The sequence below is a fragment of the Strongylocentrotus purpuratus genome, unplaced genomic scaffold, assembly GCF_000002235.5.
Source record: "Strongylocentrotus purpuratus isolate Spur 01 unplaced genomic scaffold, Spur_5.0 spur5_scaffold_16, whole genome shotgun sequence".
Classification (NCBI taxonomy): domain Eukaryota; kingdom Metazoa; phylum Echinodermata; class Echinoidea; order Camarodonta; family Strongylocentrotidae; genus Strongylocentrotus; species Strongylocentrotus purpuratus.
In genome coordinates this window covers 1,882,492-1,901,769 of record NW_022145601.1, presented here as the reverse complement: position 1 = coordinate 1,901,769, position 19,278 = coordinate 1,882,492, and the positions used below count along the sequence as shown (strand labels likewise).

At 36.9% G+C, this 19,278-nt stretch overlaps 1 protein-coding gene and 1 long non-coding RNA gene across 2 annotated transcripts in view; one reads left to right on the top strand and one right to left on the bottom strand.

Annotated features, from left to right (window-relative positions):
- LOC590614 (E3 ubiquitin-protein ligase MIB2) overlaps positions 1-19,278 on the top strand; it is a 32,500-nt gene that overhangs the window by 563 nt on the left and 12,659 nt on the right. The window contains exons 2-18 of the mRNA XM_030987641.1: positions 687-858; positions 2,197-2,303; positions 3,011-3,205; positions 4,148-4,260; positions 4,796-4,903; positions 5,397-5,501; positions 6,369-6,684; positions 7,097-7,314; positions 8,380-8,528; positions 9,316-9,472; positions 10,056-10,210; positions 11,113-11,239; positions 11,924-12,142; positions 12,911-13,089; positions 13,793-13,917; positions 14,415-14,595; positions 15,005-15,125. Of these exons, the coding sequence (XP_030843501.1) occupies positions 687-858; positions 2,197-2,303; positions 3,011-3,205; positions 4,148-4,260; positions 4,796-4,903; positions 5,397-5,501; positions 6,369-6,684; positions 7,097-7,314; positions 8,380-8,528; positions 9,316-9,472; positions 10,056-10,210; positions 11,113-11,239; positions 11,924-12,142; positions 12,911-13,089; positions 13,793-13,917; positions 14,415-14,595; positions 15,005-15,125 (2,747 nt within the window). The remainder of the gene's footprint in view (positions 1-686; positions 859-2,196; positions 2,304-3,010; positions 3,206-4,147; positions 4,261-4,795; positions 4,904-5,396; positions 5,502-6,368; positions 6,685-7,096; positions 7,315-8,379; positions 8,529-9,315; positions 9,473-10,055; positions 10,211-11,112; positions 11,240-11,923; positions 12,143-12,910; positions 13,090-13,792; positions 13,918-14,414; positions 14,596-15,004; positions 15,126-19,278) is intronic.
- Positions 16,255-19,132, bottom strand: LOC115924442. Its single transcript, XR_004064300.1, has 2 exons — positions 18,939-19,132; positions 16,255-18,007 (listed from the first exon to the last, which is right to left on the bottom strand). It is a non-coding gene; the product is annotated as an uncharacterized LOC115924442 (long non-coding RNA).

Here is a 19,278-nt window from a genome sequence, read left to right as displayed (position 1 = left end):
CTTTAAATTGATTTAAAGGGAGTGTGTCATGACGAGACTATGTGTCTTTCCCGTGGCCCTACCTGGGGCCAATCGGGTATGATACGACTACGGACGACGCGACCACAGCATTCACATGCATGCAACATACACGAAACCGAAGCTTGAGGAGAACTTTGGTCTGTTTCGCGAATGCTAACGCATGCTGATCCAGTTTAGTGTGCGCTGACCCAGTTAATCAAGTCCATTCGTTTACGTGCAGTTGTCCAAAAGAAGACGTAGATGGCCATGATACACTCCCTTTAATATCTAAAAAGTAGTCTTCCTATTTAACTTTTGAAGAAACTGCTAAACTCTTAGTTGAAAAGACGATCGGAAGAAAGAGTGACATCAGTGGAGAGAGTGATGTAAATTTGTTATGAAAGTACTCTTCTAGTCTACATGTATATGTTTGTTTTATTGGGTTTACAATTTCAAAATATAAAGAGAAAAAAAGAGGGAGAAGGATCGAGAGAGGAGAAGAAAGGAAGATTATAGGATCTCTTCCTGCATCTGTTTTGACGACACCATGTAGCTGAAAAAGACACCCTTTCAAAGCTTTTTCTGGACGCGGGTGTGTCATATTGGGAGTGACACCCCCCTGTCCCTGGCTAAAACTATGCTATACCACTCATACTGGCAATTTCTGATATCACTTTCTTTTGTAGGTGTACTCCACAAGTTTGTTCGTTGCATTGGATGTGCTTCAGATAACATTGCAGGAATCCGTTGGAGATGTACTCTATGCATACACTGCAACCTCTGCACCGAGTGCTACATGTCTGGCTCTCATGATACAGAGCATGAGTTTCTACGCATAGATGGACCTCAAGATCCTGGGTAGGAGGTTGCTTTTTGTACTAAAGTTCCATGCAGTATTGTACAATATATTTGGAAAGTGCTTTTCAAAAGTGATCAGCTATTAATTGTTTTAGATTTCAATACGTGTACCGTAACTAATTAGTTACTGTAATTAAAAAAAACTTACAGTGTGTTCCTACTCCTTTATACTCTCATTTAGGTATTGTGGCTGTAAAAGCTGATGTTTCGTACTCAAAGTTTGTCTGTTCCATCAAGTTTCTAGCACTATAGTATTATATAATCTACCACCTGTCTCACCATTTAATAGCAGTTATATTTGCTGAAGTTTGATTATTGTTATTATTAAGTAGTTGGCGTCACTTATGCCTGAGAGGCAAAAAGTGAACCGTATGACTGTAACTCTCGGGTCTCTTTCCCCTACTTTTAAATGTATAGTGTAGCGGTTTTGTAACCTGCAAAGGTGGTGACTCACCTAACTCCATTTAACATCCTATGTGAGGGACAGAATGTTGTTTCCACTGTAACATAGCCTGCATCTAAGTAACGGAAAGGGCGTGTTAACACAAAACGCAGGCTTTAGTCATCCTCCTGTGTTGGATTCGAACCCACAATCTTTAGTTCGACAGGCAGACGCTTTACTGACTAAGCCATCTCGCCTCCTAAATTTGAAAGAAATCACTATGAACCCATAAACATAACTGTCAGCGTGTCCACACACAAAACAATTTATCCCGAAACTCTATAACAAAACGTTGTATAAAGAATCATCATATAAATTCAAGGGTGTCCACACACAAGAAACGTCGTATGAAGAATCTTTGTATAAATTCCAGGGTATCCACACACACACAAGAAAGTAATCCCGAAACTCTACAGCAAACGTCGTATACCCAGTAAGTGCGCAGTTTGCTACTGCGGTCATGAAATAGAAGCGGAAATGAAAGGTCAGGTCTCCTTTCGCGCGAGGTCACGTTAAGCCCCGCCCAGTTATATCGTTCTAGTTCGACTAGTTATACTAGTTACGTCCACACAACACATTCCGTGATTAGGCGTGATTCTTTATACATCGTATAACAAAACGCAGATTTGGGCATCGTTTCATTATACGAAGGATCATATAAAGTAAGTGTCCACACACACAATTTCATCGTATAACTATCCCGAAACGGTATAACTAATCACGCCTAATCACGGAAAGTGTTGTGTGTGGACATGGGGTATATGGCAGCTCTAAAGATAAAATACATATGATGCAGGGGTAATTGTTTTTACCCAGCAAATGTTATTTTGTTTCAGTTTTGTTTTCTATTGATAAGTTCCTTTTCATCTTAATCCTCTGTTTGACACGTACCCCAGGGTTGTGGTCAAAGCAAGAAAAGAGAGCAAGAGTGTGACCTCTCATGGTATATTTGTTGGTGCCAAAGTCTGTAGGAGACCAGATGGGACTTCAGGCAATCAAGACGGTATGTTGAAGTTGAAGTTTGAAGTTTTATTTATTCCACATTTTACATAGAAAAACAGTTTATATTCTTTTCTTTTTTATACAGGCGTATATTATTATAAGAATAGATTTCAAATCAAATATATTATGTACGGAAAATAAGTACGAAACTTCGAAATATGTATATATAACAGGCTAGGTAGAACAATGTAAAATGTAGAGAGCCTAAATAAAAGACATAACTTGTATGTGAATAGGCTCCCATACTGAGTAACACAATATGTTGTCTACAGGCTTGAAATATATACTAGTAATAGGTAGTTACATGTATATGAGGAAATACATTGTAGTGTGCACTTTGAATTGATATCATTTGATAGTTCGTTCTTCCTGTTGGTTTTCTTCTAGCTGCTAGTAGTCTTCAACAGGCTATGCGTCCTATCACAAAGATTGCAAGTAGTGTGAGGTAGATAAATGAGGTTTAATGGAATGCGGGCATTGGTTACCTCAGGAAACCTCGGGAGGGATCTCTGGAAGTTTTACAGACTGCCAGCATGCACTACATTTGCTAACCTGTATTATACCATTCTCAACAAAGTAATGTTGAAATGTCGTACAGGTCCTTCATGCTATAATTTATACTTTTAAGCCCTCCCCATATGCTTAATTTCTAAATACAAATCCATTTTTTTTCATGGGGTTATAAACCATGAATGTTTATCTTATCAGGTGGGCGAAAGAGTGTAGGCACAGTGACTGATGTCTGTGATTGGTCAGAATGTTTCAAGAAGGGTGCTGCCATCGTCCAATGGAAGGAAGGTGCTTCGGTCAAATATCGAGTGGGACATGATGGGAAGGTTGAGCTCAAAGCTGTTGAGACTGCGGCTGGACTGGACTTCTATCAAGATCATCTTCCACTAATAGGTACACACTTTCTTACTTCCCTTTTGATCTCATTTAAAAAAGAATTATCACAATATTCATTCATTATATCATCTAATGGAATAAATGTGTAATATATATCTTAGGGATTGGTCTGAAAATACAAAAATAAGTTAGATTTGCTTGGTATATACTGCATTACCAGTATGAGACAGTTCTTAACAAGACGGCTTGTACCACCCATCCTGTTTTTAAATAATAATGGTGATTGTTATATTGATGATGATGATGATGATAATGATGATATTGTTGATAATGAAGATGATGGTATTGATCATTATATTTATGATGATTATGATGATGATTGGAATGATAAGAATGATGATGATGGTGATGATAATGATGCAGATTTTGATGATATTTACAATGATATTGATGAAGATGATGATGACATTGGTATTGATGATGATGATGATGATGATGATGTTGATGATAATGATGATGGTGGTGATAATGATGATGGTCATGATAAGGATGATATTGGTGATATAATGAGGATGATATATGATGATGGTCATGATGAGGATGATGATCGTCATATAATGATAATGATATAATGATGATGATGATGGTGGTGGTGATAATGAGGATGATAATGATCGTGATGATCGTGATATAGTGAGGATGATGATGATCATGATGATCGTGATATAGTGATGATAATGTGATAATGATGGTGGTGGGGATAATGAGGATGATGATGAAGAAGATGATGATGGTGATGATCGTGATATAATGAGGATGATATAATGATGATGGTAGTGGTGATAATGATCATGAAGATAATGATGATGATATAATGATGATGGTAGTGGTGATAATGATGATGATGATAATGATGATGATATAATGAGGATGGTCATGATGATGATGATGATAGTGATGATCTTAATGATGTTTCTCCTGATCTTCTTTGATTCCAAGGAGAAACAGAGACATGGAAGAAGGGAGGAAAGGTGATGATTGCCATGGATACAGAGATGCTCAACATTTTTCAAGAGGAAACGGGAGCGAATTGGGATAACAGTCTTATAGAGGTAAAGTTTCTAATTAATTTTTTCATATATGCTAGAGCGACATGAGCACTATACAAGAACCCACTATTATTATTATTATTATTATTATTATTATTATTATTACTGACATGGAATCAAGTTTATTACCCAGTATAAAAATAATAATAATAATTCCGCTTTTATATAGCGCTTTAAGAGGGGGGGGGGGGGGGGGCATAATGCCCCCCCTTACCGTACTAAGACCTGGCTTCTAAACACAATCTATGTTGTTATCTGAAATGCAATGCCCAGGGAACAGAAAACTGAACTGATAGTCCTGAGAACTACTTTCATATTTATTTTGTGGAGGATATAAATAAATCATGTCTCCCAATTTCTTTTGGAAATATAGTTCATCCAAACAGCAAAATAAGTGCAAGATAGCAAGGAGGAAATTCTGTATGTTTTGTATTTTGCAAATGGTCATCTAAATCTAAAATAACCACAATCATTTATGACAGCTGTTTCTTTCTAGATTCTTCTTAAATTTTTCCCCTTGACTGATTTCCAATCTTAGAAAATTGGAAGATCTGGTAGCGTAGAGGTCGTCGACCACAGGGGTTGGGTTCAAGTGATGTACGATGACAAGACCAAATGGACAATGCCGCCTTTCGCCCTGAAGAAGGTGACGTATCAGATATTTAAAAATACAAGGAAATTAAGTTTATGCAAACAGTTCTACAGTAGATATTTGTATCAAAAAAGAAAGAATTGCTGAGCTGGTCTTTAGCTCTTCAGCTGTTGTAGATGAAAAGCCCAGCTGTCACATTTTATGTAGGATATGTAAGATATCCATTGTAAGTGTAATAGAAGTAGATGTAGTAGTCCAGCGATTATCCAGTAGTCGACCAATGCCTTAAAAGCTACATGTACATATATTAATTTAGAAGCTGCTGATAATTTTCATGACCATTTTTCTATGAAGTTTGATAATGAGATTTTTCGATGTTTGTAAATTAGAAGTCAAAGAACAGCTTTGGGGTTCAAAATTAAAAATTTAAATTTTCAGAGTATTTTGAAAAAATGTATGGGCTTAAAGAATGAAAGCAGTATGACAATCAAGAAAGTTATTTTTAACAATGTTATGACTGCTACATGTGTGTATGTTGTGGTAATAGGTGGTGGACTTTAAAGCCGGAGATCGAGTCCGAATCAGTGCAAACATTGACATGGTCAAAGATTTACATCGCAAAAATGAGGAGAGAAATGATGCCATTGAATTGGTAAGTAAAAGTTCTGTATTGCTTTGATTTTCATTAAAGCAAGATATGATGGCATGATTTTATAAAGTACTTCTATATATATAACAAAGGATAGATTTGTTAAGAATATGAAATTTTGAGAAGAAATGAGGACCCGAGAGTCTATCAAATTCTATGTGAACGTAAATCTATGCTGTGGAAAATGTGATGTTGGTAGGTGGCGTGTGTTCCCTTTCTGTATCTTGTATTACACCAACCGATGAGTGAACATAGGAAGTATTGTTAGGTGTGCCTATGATTTTGTTTGTTTCCAAAACAGCACTGAATACAGATATATGAAAGCTATATTTGTTGCTATTCTTTAAATTTTGTAGAACCAATCATCTCTTTGTTTCCAAAATATCGCCCCTTTTATATGCACAAGTTTTGTCACAGGGTCTTTGTGTTGGGTTACTTCATCATTGCTTAATGAAGAATGGAGGGGCAATATACAATGAAACTTGTATATAAAGACCACTCAAGGGAGATAGTAAAAGTTTATTTGTTATACAGATGCTCTTTAAGGACAGATTCCTTTAATGCATGTTTCAATAGCATTTTTTGTACCAGTGGAACAAAAACTGGTACAACTGTATACAGATGGCCTTTGTATACAAGTGGAGGTTTCACTGTTATATCTTTGTATATATAGAAATGAAATACAGTAAAACCTGTCCTAGTGGCCATGTCTCTATAGAGGCCATGTATTTTTCTCGCTCAAGGAATAAATGTATGTGGTAAAACCTGTATAGGAAGGTCAGCTAGTACAGCGGACCTTTTCTCTGTCTCTCTTGGATGGCCTGAATGGTTTGACTATATCTAGATGTTTAGTCTTGTTTTTGCTTGCAGAGCAAAAAGGCAGGGCAGGAAGGTAGAGTCCTGGAGAGTACAGATGGCCGTGGCAGTGTGAAAGTAAAGGTCAAAGGTCAAACTCTAAAGTACCATCCCGCTGCCCTGATACTGCTTCCAAAACGAGATGGAGATGATGAAGAGGAAGACGAAGAGGAGGAGGAGAAGGTGGAGGAGAAGGTGGAGGATAAGAAGGAGGAGGAGGAGGAGAAGGTGGAGGTTAAGAAGGACAAGGAGGAGAAGGAAGATGGGGAGAAGAGGCATGATGATAAAAAGAAGAAAAGTGATGAAGAATATGAAAACATCATCACAAATGGTAAGAACAAGTTCTTTTTATTGTTGATTTTGCAAATTTTAATGGATATTTTTCCTACAGCTTCGACACCCAGAGCAGATACAGTTGTAGTAATTGGTTTAGAGATGTTTGTTATGATCGTGCAAACTGAATTACCGGCAAGGGCTTATTCAGGATTCACTAAAAGACAGGGGGAGGGGATAGATATCTAAATATTCTGTCTTATCAAGAATTGCGATTGATCTGAATCGAATCTTATACTTATATTCAGAGTTTCAAATGATATTAAACTCCACTTGGGTTGCAATTGATTAAAATCTTTCTAAGATAAGTACCACGACGTTCAATAAAAAGAGGATGTATGTATTGCCATGGACTCAGAGTGATCAGAAACAAGTCAATCAATCAATCATGAATATATTGCCCCTTCCAGCTCCGCAGGTCGGATCCAAACCAGTGCCAATTCCTGTACCTGCCGGTCCAGCTGACAAAGATGTTATGCATCGCTTGGTGGAGAAGATGACTGAGCAGCTGAAAGATGCCGGAGTATCAGAATTAGGTACTACCTCCGAAGAAAAGCAGATGGTCAAAGCTGTTGCAGCTGGAAATCTAGAGAAGGTCAAGGACCTTCTTAGGCAGAATCCTAAACTGGTAAAAAGGCTACTTGTATCTATCAATGAATTATTTAATTCTGATAATTATGTATAACAGGATGACAGTAACGAACTATAATAGAAAAGGTACATATAGTAGTAGTAGGTGCAGTTAAAGTGTTACTTATTCTATGTTCAATTTAGTCGGTGAAGCTTAAGATGAAGTATGATGTGCGCATTACCGACCCCATCCTTTACACCCAAGGTTTGACTGACATAGCCAAGCAAGCTGGGACGATGTCAGCGTAATCCTTAGGTGATACGTTTTAAAATCAGAGTCAGCTTCTTCTAGGTAGTTTGGAGAGCCGTGGCTACCAAGAGCCAGGCACACAGTCATGTATAAGAGTACATCATAGATATCCTCCTGTTGCTCTGTTCTCCAGCAATTTTAGAATGGCAAGGCAGCTGGTCTCGATGACATCAGTACACAACAGATCAGATATTTTGGGCACACTACACAGGAGTGACTCTCTCTGTTTAACAACTGCGTAACCTCTCCCAGCTTCCTAAAATCTGGCAGAAGGCCCGTGTGATTGCTATCCTCAAGCCAGGGAAAGACCTTAACGAAGCAAAGAGCTACAGACCAATCTCCCTCTTGTGCCACCTCTTCAAGCTCTTTGAGCGCCTCATCTTGAACAGACTGGGGCCAGTCACAGAACCATCACCATGACTGTCTACCTTGGAATTACTCTTAATGGAGTCCTCTCCTTCAAAATGTGAAGGGTATAGTCGGGACAAGAAACCAACCTACTAAGCAAACTGTTCTTGGGGTGCCAATTCCTCCACGCTGAGGTCAACTGCTACTCTACAGCAGAGTTTGCCTGCTCTGTATGGGAAAGATCATCCCATGCAAAGAAAGTTGATGCAGCACTAAACGACAGGTCCCAACACTATACTTCACTCTAATCCTAACCTTATATAAGTCTTGCTTTAAACCCAAACACAACTTTAACCGTCACTATATTTCTTCTACATGATAAAGCCTAGAGCAAATATTACTGGAGTGTACCATAGAAATATTGACCCATTCCTCTGTCAAATATTTATGTCATTTTTGCAATAGGCGAATGCAAGCCACAGCTCACGATCTGCTCTTCAGGTGGCATGCCACGAGGGATCCTTACCAATTGTACAACTCTTGGTAGATGCTCATGCTTCCCTTGAACATAAAGATGGAGACGGGGACACAGCTCTCACCTTCGCGGTCATCGGGTGAGTTTAGATGATGGTGATGGTGTTGATGGTACAAGTAAGATATCTTAGGGTCAGGCGCGGATCCGGGGGGGGGGGGGGGCCAAGCGGGCCTTGCCCCTCCCCCGGCCCCCCAGAAAATAAAAAGGAAAACAAAAAATTGTGACCAGAAAATTACCTTTGCTTTTTTTGTTTGAGGGGGGGTTATTTTTTTTAAATGCGCTCACTATCCAATTTGGGCCTCCCCCTTAGAAATCCTGAATCCGCGCCTGCTTAGGGCTAAGGGTAGTATATTCAGCCCCAGCTTTGAGCCTTGAGCCTTGACTTGATAATCCTTTCAGCCGCTTCTAGAAGTATAATTGATAGTGGTGGGATTAGCTCTGCTATAACGGCATACTAGTGTGTTAGTAATAGCATAATAGATTATTCTATTTTTGATATCTTTGATATACATTACGTACCAGAACCCCATTCGCACATGCACTTTCACTGCACCCACTTGATCAATTTCATGTGTACAATTATACAATTTAAGAGTTTGCCGCTATTCTCTCGAGGCCGCCATCGATTTCAAGCTAATTACCGCTCTTGATGGCATCTCCTGCGTTTTCTGTAATTTATTTATTTCCTTTGAAAAATAGAAAAAATATTTGTATTTATATGCATCTTATTTAATATACTTAAAAATCTATAATTATGTAAAATGAAGAAAAATTGTTACTTTATGTATATGATTATGTTCTATTTTGAAAATGCAGAAATAAAAACAAACAAACATACAAACAAATATCTCACTCTTTTCTCTCAGCAACAATCCATCAGTTGCAGAGTTTTTGATGGAGCGGAAGGCCTACGTGAATACATCCAACAAACGTAGACGGACTCCTATGCATATCAGTGCACACAAAGATCATAAATCATGTGTAGAGGCGCTTATCAAACATGGCGGCAGTGTCAATATGCAGGTATAGTAGGCCAGTCTTCTCTCTTTCCTTTTTTCTACTCTTTAATAGAGGTGTCGTGGTCGAGTGGATATGTCGATCACAAGGTCTGCGGTTCGAGTTCCGCCACGGCACTAGTGTCCTTTGGCAAGATATTGATCTACATTTGCCACACTCAACCCAGGTGATGTAAATGGGTACCTGGCAGGAATTAATTCCTTTAAATGCTAGAGCGCCGTATGGCAGCCGTGCTAAAGCCAGGGTAATAATCAGGAGCGCCAGGAGTGTCAAATCTGACAGACATGAGCACTATACAAGAACCCACTATTATTATTATTATTGTTAATTTGATGACACAAGTTTTCTACCACAGAGCATCTAGTGTTATTTTGATGCAAACACTATTTTGTGATGTCACAATTCATGAACACATTTAGAAATGAAAAAAGATAGACCAGTTTGCCCTCATCAAAAAATTACAAAAATGTTCATGTCATATGAAACATTTAGCCAGATAAAACTGTGTATGGCACTAAAAATGTCAAGCAATATAAGAAAAATACTCATTTAAAACAATTTGTACATTAATATTCAATCTTTTACTCAGGACAATGATGGTAATCTCCCTATCCACCTGGCAATCAAACAGAAGTCGACGTCCCTGGGGGCGCTCTTCATTGACCATCCATCTGCTGATCTGAGACTAAGAAATAATGATGCCTTTCCTCCTCTTCATTATGCTGCTAAAAGGAACTGCCTTGAGTATGTGATTCTCAGAATTTAAGTTTATTTTTATATTTTTTATCCTCCTCTGTTTCTTTGCCAATCTATTTTTCTATACGTACTGTACATGTGTTTATCTATCTATTATTATGTCGACTATATGCTGATAGTGTTTATATATTTGTTAATTTACCTTTATCTTACTAAAAGGATGTTTTAATTCTGCTATCGCCAATACACCCAAATGCATGCATGTGTGCCTATGTGATGTAATGCTGAGCCACTTTAATACGGCCCTCTTTTTTTTTTCTCACAAAAATTAGTGCAAAACGAGTTGATTTTTGTCTCATGGTATCGTACAGTGCTTCTATATGATTGTATATTCTTTAAACTGTTAAACGTCTGTTTTTTTTCCTCTGCTTATTCTTCTTCTTCCTACCAACACTTATAAGAATTTGTTTTGTATGAAGCAAGCATTCCAATTGCATCTATCTCTCTCACCCTCTCTCTCTCTTTTTCTGTCTCTGTCTCTGTCTCTGTCTCTCTCTCTATATATATATATATCTCTGTATATACATAAACATCTCCCTCTCTCTCTATTTTTCTATCTATCTCTCTCTTTCTCTTTCTCTCTCTCTCTCTCTTTCTCTCTATGTATGTATTTATATATCTGTCTCTCTCTCTCTCTCTCTCTATATATATATATCTCTCTCTCTTTTGTGTCAAAGCATTTGAGGAATAATGTACAAGTTATAAAATTATAATTACTTTGCCTTTTATTAAAGAACACACTAAAATTGTGGTATGCTAGGGAAGCATCTCAACATGAATTAAAACAACTGAGTCTGAAAATTTGCACATTCAAAACATGTACAATAACTCAATCAAATACTTTGTTGATATGAAACTATCATGTAAATCAATACTCCTTTCGTTGCTAGGATGGTGAAGTTGTTGGTTGCTAAGGACCCATCTCTTGCTACCATTGAGAAGGATGATCGCTATACACCTCTTCATGTTGCAGCTATTAACAATCATATCGATATTGTGCGTGTTCTGATTGAACTGGTGGGTATAAACTTTCCTTTAAAAATATAGATTATCAGTACATAGCAGATACAAATTGAGTTTGAAATAGTCTCAAACAGGGTGATTCTATTAAATAGTTCCTATAGGACATGTACCAATTGTACATTCATTTACTTGAAAAAACAGAAAAATTACTTATACGACCATCTATGGTATGACTAATATTTGGTTCTGGTATGAGCTTAAAAAGACAGATGCAACATTAAGGCTAGGAAGTGTTGTCATAATGTCCTTTGGAGTTGTCATTGTGTAGTGGTTCATTCACATAACTCTCAATCCAAGGTTTGAGGTTCAAATCTCAGCCCAGCACTTACGTCCTTTGGCAATATATTAATCCACATTTGCCACTCTCTACTAACTGGGTACCCGATATGCCAGAGCACTGCATATTTGGCCACAGGCTTTGATCGGGGCAATAATGTTAAAACATTGAAGTGTGACAAAAAAAGTATGTGCGCTATATATTTAGAAGCCATCGTCATCGTGATCTTCATCTTTGTACGTTTCCCAAAAGCTATGAAAATACATGTGTAGATGATCAGAGAGAAATGGCACACCATAGATAGTAGGGATGGTACACACTTGCGTGTATTGTGTAAATGACGACAGACTTAATAACAGCTGTAATATTTTGTCTTCCTTTTTACCTTTCTCTGAAAAAAGCCCAACTGTGACCTTACAACTATCAATGCCGGTCACGGTCACTCCACACCCCTCCACCTGGCCACCTGGCAGGGCTACACAGAGGTCATTGAACTTCTGGTCAGTCACAGAGCAGAGGTCAATGTCAAGGACAAGGATGGAGACACCATGTTGCATTTGACCGTCAAGAGGCGGGTGAGCGGCAAGAAATTCGTCCATGACACTCCAACATTACAAAAGGTATGTGAATGTGTGAGGTTTCTGACTGTCTCCTGAAGACTGTTTTTTTCTCCCCTTTCCCTTTTTTTATCCCGCTTCCGTTATTTTCCCCTACCCTTAATTCCACATCTCTGAGGGGAACATGAATGTGTGGCTTTTAGTGGGTAGAGCAGTGGTCTTTGTAAAAGTTGACCCGAGTTCTAGACAGAGCCAGAGTGCCAGATATATTGGGTTTACATACATACATACATACCGTTATTGGTATTTATTTAGCGCCTTTACATGAACATGCTCAAGGCGCTTTACATTTTAAAATACAAACATAATAGTTATATACTCTCCAAGTGCATTACACTTACATTTACGTATTCATTCTCACAAACTTAGAGCTACAGGTCCCCTACTGATTACTTACAGATATGCATAAAGTTTTATAGTATCTTAATTTATAAAATGCTGGTGAATTATGAAATCAAGCAATTTCTCTTCCTATCACTTGTATACTACCTATTCTTTCTGCAGTGTATATTACTTGCTTATAAGAACAACATTCTTTTTTGAGGGGGGGGGGGGGTGTTTCTACATTTTCTGTCTTTAAGGACATTGAAACATTGTAGATGTATTAAGTAAGGTTCAAATCCAGAGTATTATTACCATTATTATTATCCTTTGGAATGGTTTAAACATGTAGAATTCCATGGATACAGTGTATATACTCTAAACTGCATGCAAATACAAGTAAATTGCTTAAAGATTCTTTAAAGACCATTATCATTGCTATTTTTGTAGGTGTGTAAGGAGATAGGCGATCCAGCTATCACTACGCCCAGAGACGCCATCATCGCATACTTCATACGTCACGGCAGTGATGTCACAATCAAGAATAACAATGGCCACACCCCTTTCAATTTGTTGGAGAATGAACCGGTTCTATTGAATGCTTTGATGAGAGTAGCCGGAATCACTCCGTAAGATGATCTTCGTTTCATATCTTTTCATGATAGAGCATTATACAAACATTTAAGGAATTGAGAAAGGTAGTGGCAAGTAAATTACCCCAGATTTTAATTAAAAAGATGACAACATCTTGCAAATCAATTATTGCACTTTCTTCATCAAACTAGGATTCACATTAGCTAGTCAGTGCAGGTGTGCATCAGATATTCAAATTCTTTTTCTTAATTGTCCATGTGCAGAGGTGTCACAAGATAGTCGTTCATTCACTCAACACTCAATCCAAGGGTCAAGGGTTCAAATCCCAGCCCGGCACTTTTGGCACTCTCCACCAAGGTGTTAAATGCATGGGTACCCGGTAGGATGCGAAAGTCATTATAGTTTCCTGAGCACTGCTCAGCACTAATTTCACCTTAAATTTCACCTGCAAAGGGACAGCTTTAACAATGTACATGCTTGCACCCATGTCTGTTTTAGAAGGTGAAGGAGAAGCTATTCTTAGTCAGAGCTAGTACACAGTTCACTGTATTACATTTTGGATGGAACTAAAGTGGCAGTTAATTAGAGGAAAGTAAAATAATTTAAATGGCATATAGCATTGTGCATTAGGATTTTAATACTCATCTCATAGAATTGTAAAAAGATGTTGAAGTAAACCTTATTTCAGACATCATCATTTCCATTTAAAATAAGTTTCTTTCTTTTCATCTGTCTCAGAATCAATGAAATACCAATAGCAGCTGATGAAGCCGTAGACAAGACGAGGAAGGAGGAGAAAAAGAAGGATAAGGAAGAAAGGAGTCCCTCTGCTGAGAAAGCCCCCAAACCAGAAAAGAAACAAGGTATGCAGGTGCAAGATTTCTTATGAAATGTCTTTTTTTTAAGGAACTGAAGTCCATATTCATTTTCATGGTTATAGTGCCATCTTGATGTAAAGAACTTCAAAATATGAAAAACTATCATTGACAGAAACATATACAATATAGTTTGAAATAATTTGTTTTATTGTTGTATTAGATTCATGTGTTCACATTTGTCATGATGAGCTCTGTTTCATATACATGTACTGTGATACATTGTACTTTTCTGTCTCTATTATGTAATTTAAAAAAAAATTTTTCCGAGGAATCTTCAGGAAGTGATTAACATGTTTATCTGCTCATCAGTAGCCAGAATGGCATTAATTCATTCCACAAGGACACAGATAATATCCTTCTTGCTTGCAAGTTTAAATAGGGAAAAACCTGTCTGAACTACTGCAGGATTCCCTTCAGCTTGTGAAGATATCAGTCAAAACCTGAACATATGAACTCTCTTTATTTTCCTCCTTGATTTGCAGCTGATTTTGAGGGAGTGCACCGTATCAGCCCAGAGGAGCTGAAGTTAGGGAAAACGATCGGGCAGGGCGGCTTCGGGGAGGTGAAGAAAGCTATCTGGAGAGGTACCTGCGTGGCTGTCAAGATTATTTCCACGGCTGGTAGCAAGGAAGATGAGGTGGAGAAAGAGGTCTCTATTCATAAGTAAGTGACATATAATGAGGGAGGGAGATGGAGGAAGAGTAAAAGGGTGAAATCTTTCTCTTATAATATCAACTGTTGTTCCAATGAGACTACGCGTGGCTCCACATGAATGCATGTAGTACAGTAAGTTCACTTTGCTTACAACACTAATAATAATGATAATAATAATAACAATATTGAATATTTATATAGCGCACATATCCACCATGTAAGGTGCTCAAGGCGCTCAAATACTAACCTGGCTCTGCTAGGCTACCGATATCGGCGCTCCCAGCATTCAAGGTATTCCTTTGTACTGGTACCCTTTTAACACCTGGGTGGAGAGTGGCAAATGTAGATTAATGTCTCGCCAAAGGACATTAGAGCGTGAGGGAGAGATATATTTTGTTGTCTCTTTTTTCTTCAACAGGCGTGCTAGACATCCGAACATAGTCTCTTTGATGGCTGTTGGGCATCGAATTGGACAGGTCCTGATCGTCATGGAGTTTATCGATGGAATGGATCTCCATGATGTCATCTTCCGGAAAAAGGTATTTCATAAAGAAAAAATATCTATGTTACAGAAACAATAACAAGATCAGGAAGGACTTGACAACCCCAGTCATTTTGACGAGCAGGAAAATATATTTTTTCACTATTTTTCATATATTTTTTCGCTATTTCTTGATTTCTTGATGTAGTTTTTGGCTATTTTCCTAAAAAATAGTCAAAAAACTACACTATTTTTTGTATATTTTTTCCATTTTCCCCAACGAGGTGGCTATTTTTTGACTATTTTCATTAAAAAATAGCGAAAAAATAAACTATTTTTTAGCTATTTCTATTTTTTCACTATTTCCCCCAATTGTGTCTCTTTTTTATGAACTATTTTTAAACTATTTTTTCTTCTTTTAGATGTTTTGACTATTTTCCTGCTATTTTTGTACTTATCATAACATGTTAACCTATTTTTGTACTATTTGTTTGTCTTTTAAAAGTATTTCACTATTTTCCTGCTATTTTTTGCACTTAACATATTACATGTTAACTTATTTTATACTATTTTGTTCGTCTTTCAAAGTTTGTGCCTATTTTCCTGCTATTTTTTGCACTTGACAACATATGTTTACCTATTTTATACTATTTTTTCGTCTTTAAAAGTTATTCACTATTTTCTTGCTATTTTTTGCACTTAATATGTTAATCTATTTTTTCGTCTTCAAAAGTTAATCACTATTTTCCTGCTATTTTTTGCACTTACAGCAGAAAAAATGTTGACCTATTTTATACTATTTTTTGGTCTTCAAAAGTTAATCACTATTTTCCTGCTATTTTTTGCACTTCTTTTGGACTAATCAAATTATGTTTTTTGTTTTTCTGCTTATATTTTTCAACCATTGAGTGTGTTACTCCATTCCAATTATAACTGGCTCCAGTAAGGCTTTCATTGAGAAATGGGAAAAATAATCAAAAGCAAATTTATTTCTCATATCAAAACAATTTGTAGCTCAGTTGGTTAAGTATCTGGACATGTTTCGCAGGCGGTCGAGAAGAACATTTTTGTTACAAATTTCTGTAAGTCAAGGCACTCGGTCCTTATTTTTTAAAGAACAGGGAGCCGTTTTTTTTCCAGGACCAGCAGCCATTCCCAAAATTAATGAAAATACGTATTCTTTTCAATTATTTGTTAACTGTTATCTTTTATTTACTCATTGGTCTATCAGTATACTAAAAAGTAAACACTGCACAGCAGTGGTAGCACAGTACTCTCTGCCAAGGCATTGTTATACATAAAAATGAGCAAGAACTTAGAATAGAGATATAAGAACCTTTAACAAAAATTCCATGGCCACTATAATATAAGCGACTATGAATACGGCACTTTTAGTAAAACTACTTTATAGTCGTTACAGGGTGAGAATCCTGATCTAGCCACAGAGTTGAAAGAATCCTAAACATTGCCCCTACTGCCAGCCCTAGTCATCATTCCATGTGATAATATAAATTTTCAAAATATCAATTAATGTACATTATCATCACCAATTCACAATGTTTACTAAAAATGTGAGTTTGTATACAACATTGAATCATTAATGATTATGTGAGATCACTAACATGGAAAAACATATGATAATCACATAACTTTCCTTTCACAAGGCTAAAAGGTAATAGATACTCTCATTTTTGTTTTAAAGTAACATATGCTGGTTGACAACATTTATTTCTCAATTGTGTAAAGACAGAAGGGCAGTCTGCCCAAAAGTGATGGTACGATAGAAGAGGCTGCTGCAGTGTCAACACTCAACAGAATTACAGAAGCAGAACTATTGACAAGCCTTCACTATGCTGCTAGCAATTTGAAATAAAGTTATTTAACAAATTCATAACAGTGACTGTCGAGAGTATGCTTCATGGCAAACGTCCCGCCAGACTGAATAAGTTTAATGTGCAACAAATACATCATTTAACCTGACATCCATCCACACGCATACCTCTACAATCTTCAATATATTGATGACACAGGTTTCTTCTCTCTCTTTCTTTACCAATGAAATATTAGGATTATTTGCACCAGTACACTGATCAGTAGAGAGGAGTGTATTGCTCAGGGCAAATTTGGAAATAACAGTATGGTAGTATGCTGTTTTGCAAACACAATGATCGACTTGATCGTTTATACAAAATACCTCATTAGAAAATTCTGTAAAACATTTCAAAAAGTAATCAATGTGACCATAATTAATGCTAACATTTTACCTAAAACCAACGGTGCAACTGTTTCTTTTGATACCTGGTCTGTACTTCCGGGAGGTGATTATAGTACGCCATTTAATTTCAATCTCAAAACATATATAACTGTTTTATCTTACACCATGAATATTTGGCAAATTCACATCTTAATTTGAAAGCTTTAAAGTTAAACTACCAACAACAAAAATAGTAAAATACCATTCCTAATGGAATCATTTATCTGAAAGGATCTATACTCTGATGCATTCCAGAACTATTTTAGTGATACGTTTATCGACTTTGTCAATTGAATTAAATTAACATGCCTCTTTATAGTTTCATTCATCAAACATGATACATGACAACTGTTGATTCATCCTCCTTCTCATCACTATCAACATCCATTGCTCCGATATATGCAGATTGCTGCATAAAACTCCTTGACAGTTTCAAGGTAGGTGCGTGGTCCATGCATAGCAGTAGCTGCATGATTTTTCTCTTTAATGTTGATGGCTACTGCGTGCGAGCAAGAGCTTTTAATTAACATCCGTTTTGTACGCTGCTATGAATGCATCTTGTCTTGGAATCCTCTTAGAGAGAGCATGGAAGATGTCATCAATGCCCCCCCCCCCCCCCTCGTCAAGGATTGCTGCTTTACAAAGGCGTTGTGATGGATGACGGCATACAACGGCTGGCCGTTAACCTGAATTTGGATAAAAAGTAAAATTTAAATCAAAATCAGCAAAAGCAATATCCTGGTCAGAATGAATTTAATTTTGGATTAAAATCAAAGCTGATTTTGACCAGTGTGTTCCATGTCATGTCGCGTTCTATATGGCGATTGTATAGTTAAAACAAGAGTACACATGCTAGATGTATGCCAATCCAACTATCGTAGCTGTACCTGGACATATGACCAACAAATGAAAGAAGGAATTTTGAAAGTAATTCTTTAAGAAATTCTTTCCAGGTTTTTTTAGACCGAGTTATTTATTATTGCTTTTTCATAACTAATCTAGCAAAACATCATGCATTTCAAAACCATGCCAAATTTAAGCTGTAATAGCTAGCTTACAGCTCAGGTGAATGAAAACAAATGCAATATGGCTAGCAGTATTATTTTGAATTAAGAAAATCATGTTTAGTAAACCAGCAGTAGCACCATCGGTCATCAGCATCATGATGACTGCGCCAAATTAATAGAAATTATATTTTTGACTAGGATTAGGAAAAATGTCTCAATTTATGCTTTAAAAGGCTGCCGCTGACTATGGTTGATTCTTAGACTAATGAATGATTATATTAGATCATTTCATTGCCCCTAACATATATCTTATACTTAGTCTTACGTTAATACGTCTTATTAATATAGTCTAATAATCAAATCAGGTTTTTCTTCTTAGACTAGACCTAATCAGTGGTCTATTGATTCCAAAACAAACCTAATAATTCTTTAAAAAGGGCCTTTTTCATCTTGACACGATTCAATGTGTTTTCAATACATAGATTGTACGATTGATGAAACAGAAATGAAATCAGATAAAACAAAAATGAAATCAGAGGAAACAAAATGAAATCGCAATCCTAACATCAAATTACACACATGGGACTGACTTGGGCACAAACGAACTCACCTTCAGTAGTGCACTGTTTCTCCGCTCTTTTGCTTTGGATTTCATCCATTCTTCATTTTTCTGTCTTTTCCTGGAGATATTTGATATATCAGCAATAAGCTCATTAAATTCTTTCATCCATGATGAAAACGCCAGAAAATGAGGTATTTCGAGACGCGAATAGTACAGACGAATCGAGGTGGATATGTCGTTGAGCCTATATTTTGGAACCTAGGCGCGCTCGCTATATATAGGCTATGCGCGCGCGCAATACAAAGATCGTACGTACTTTGAATTTGAACGGTACGCAAAGACGTTTTAGATTGAACGTTCTCATCTAAAAAATCTAGAGATTAATCAT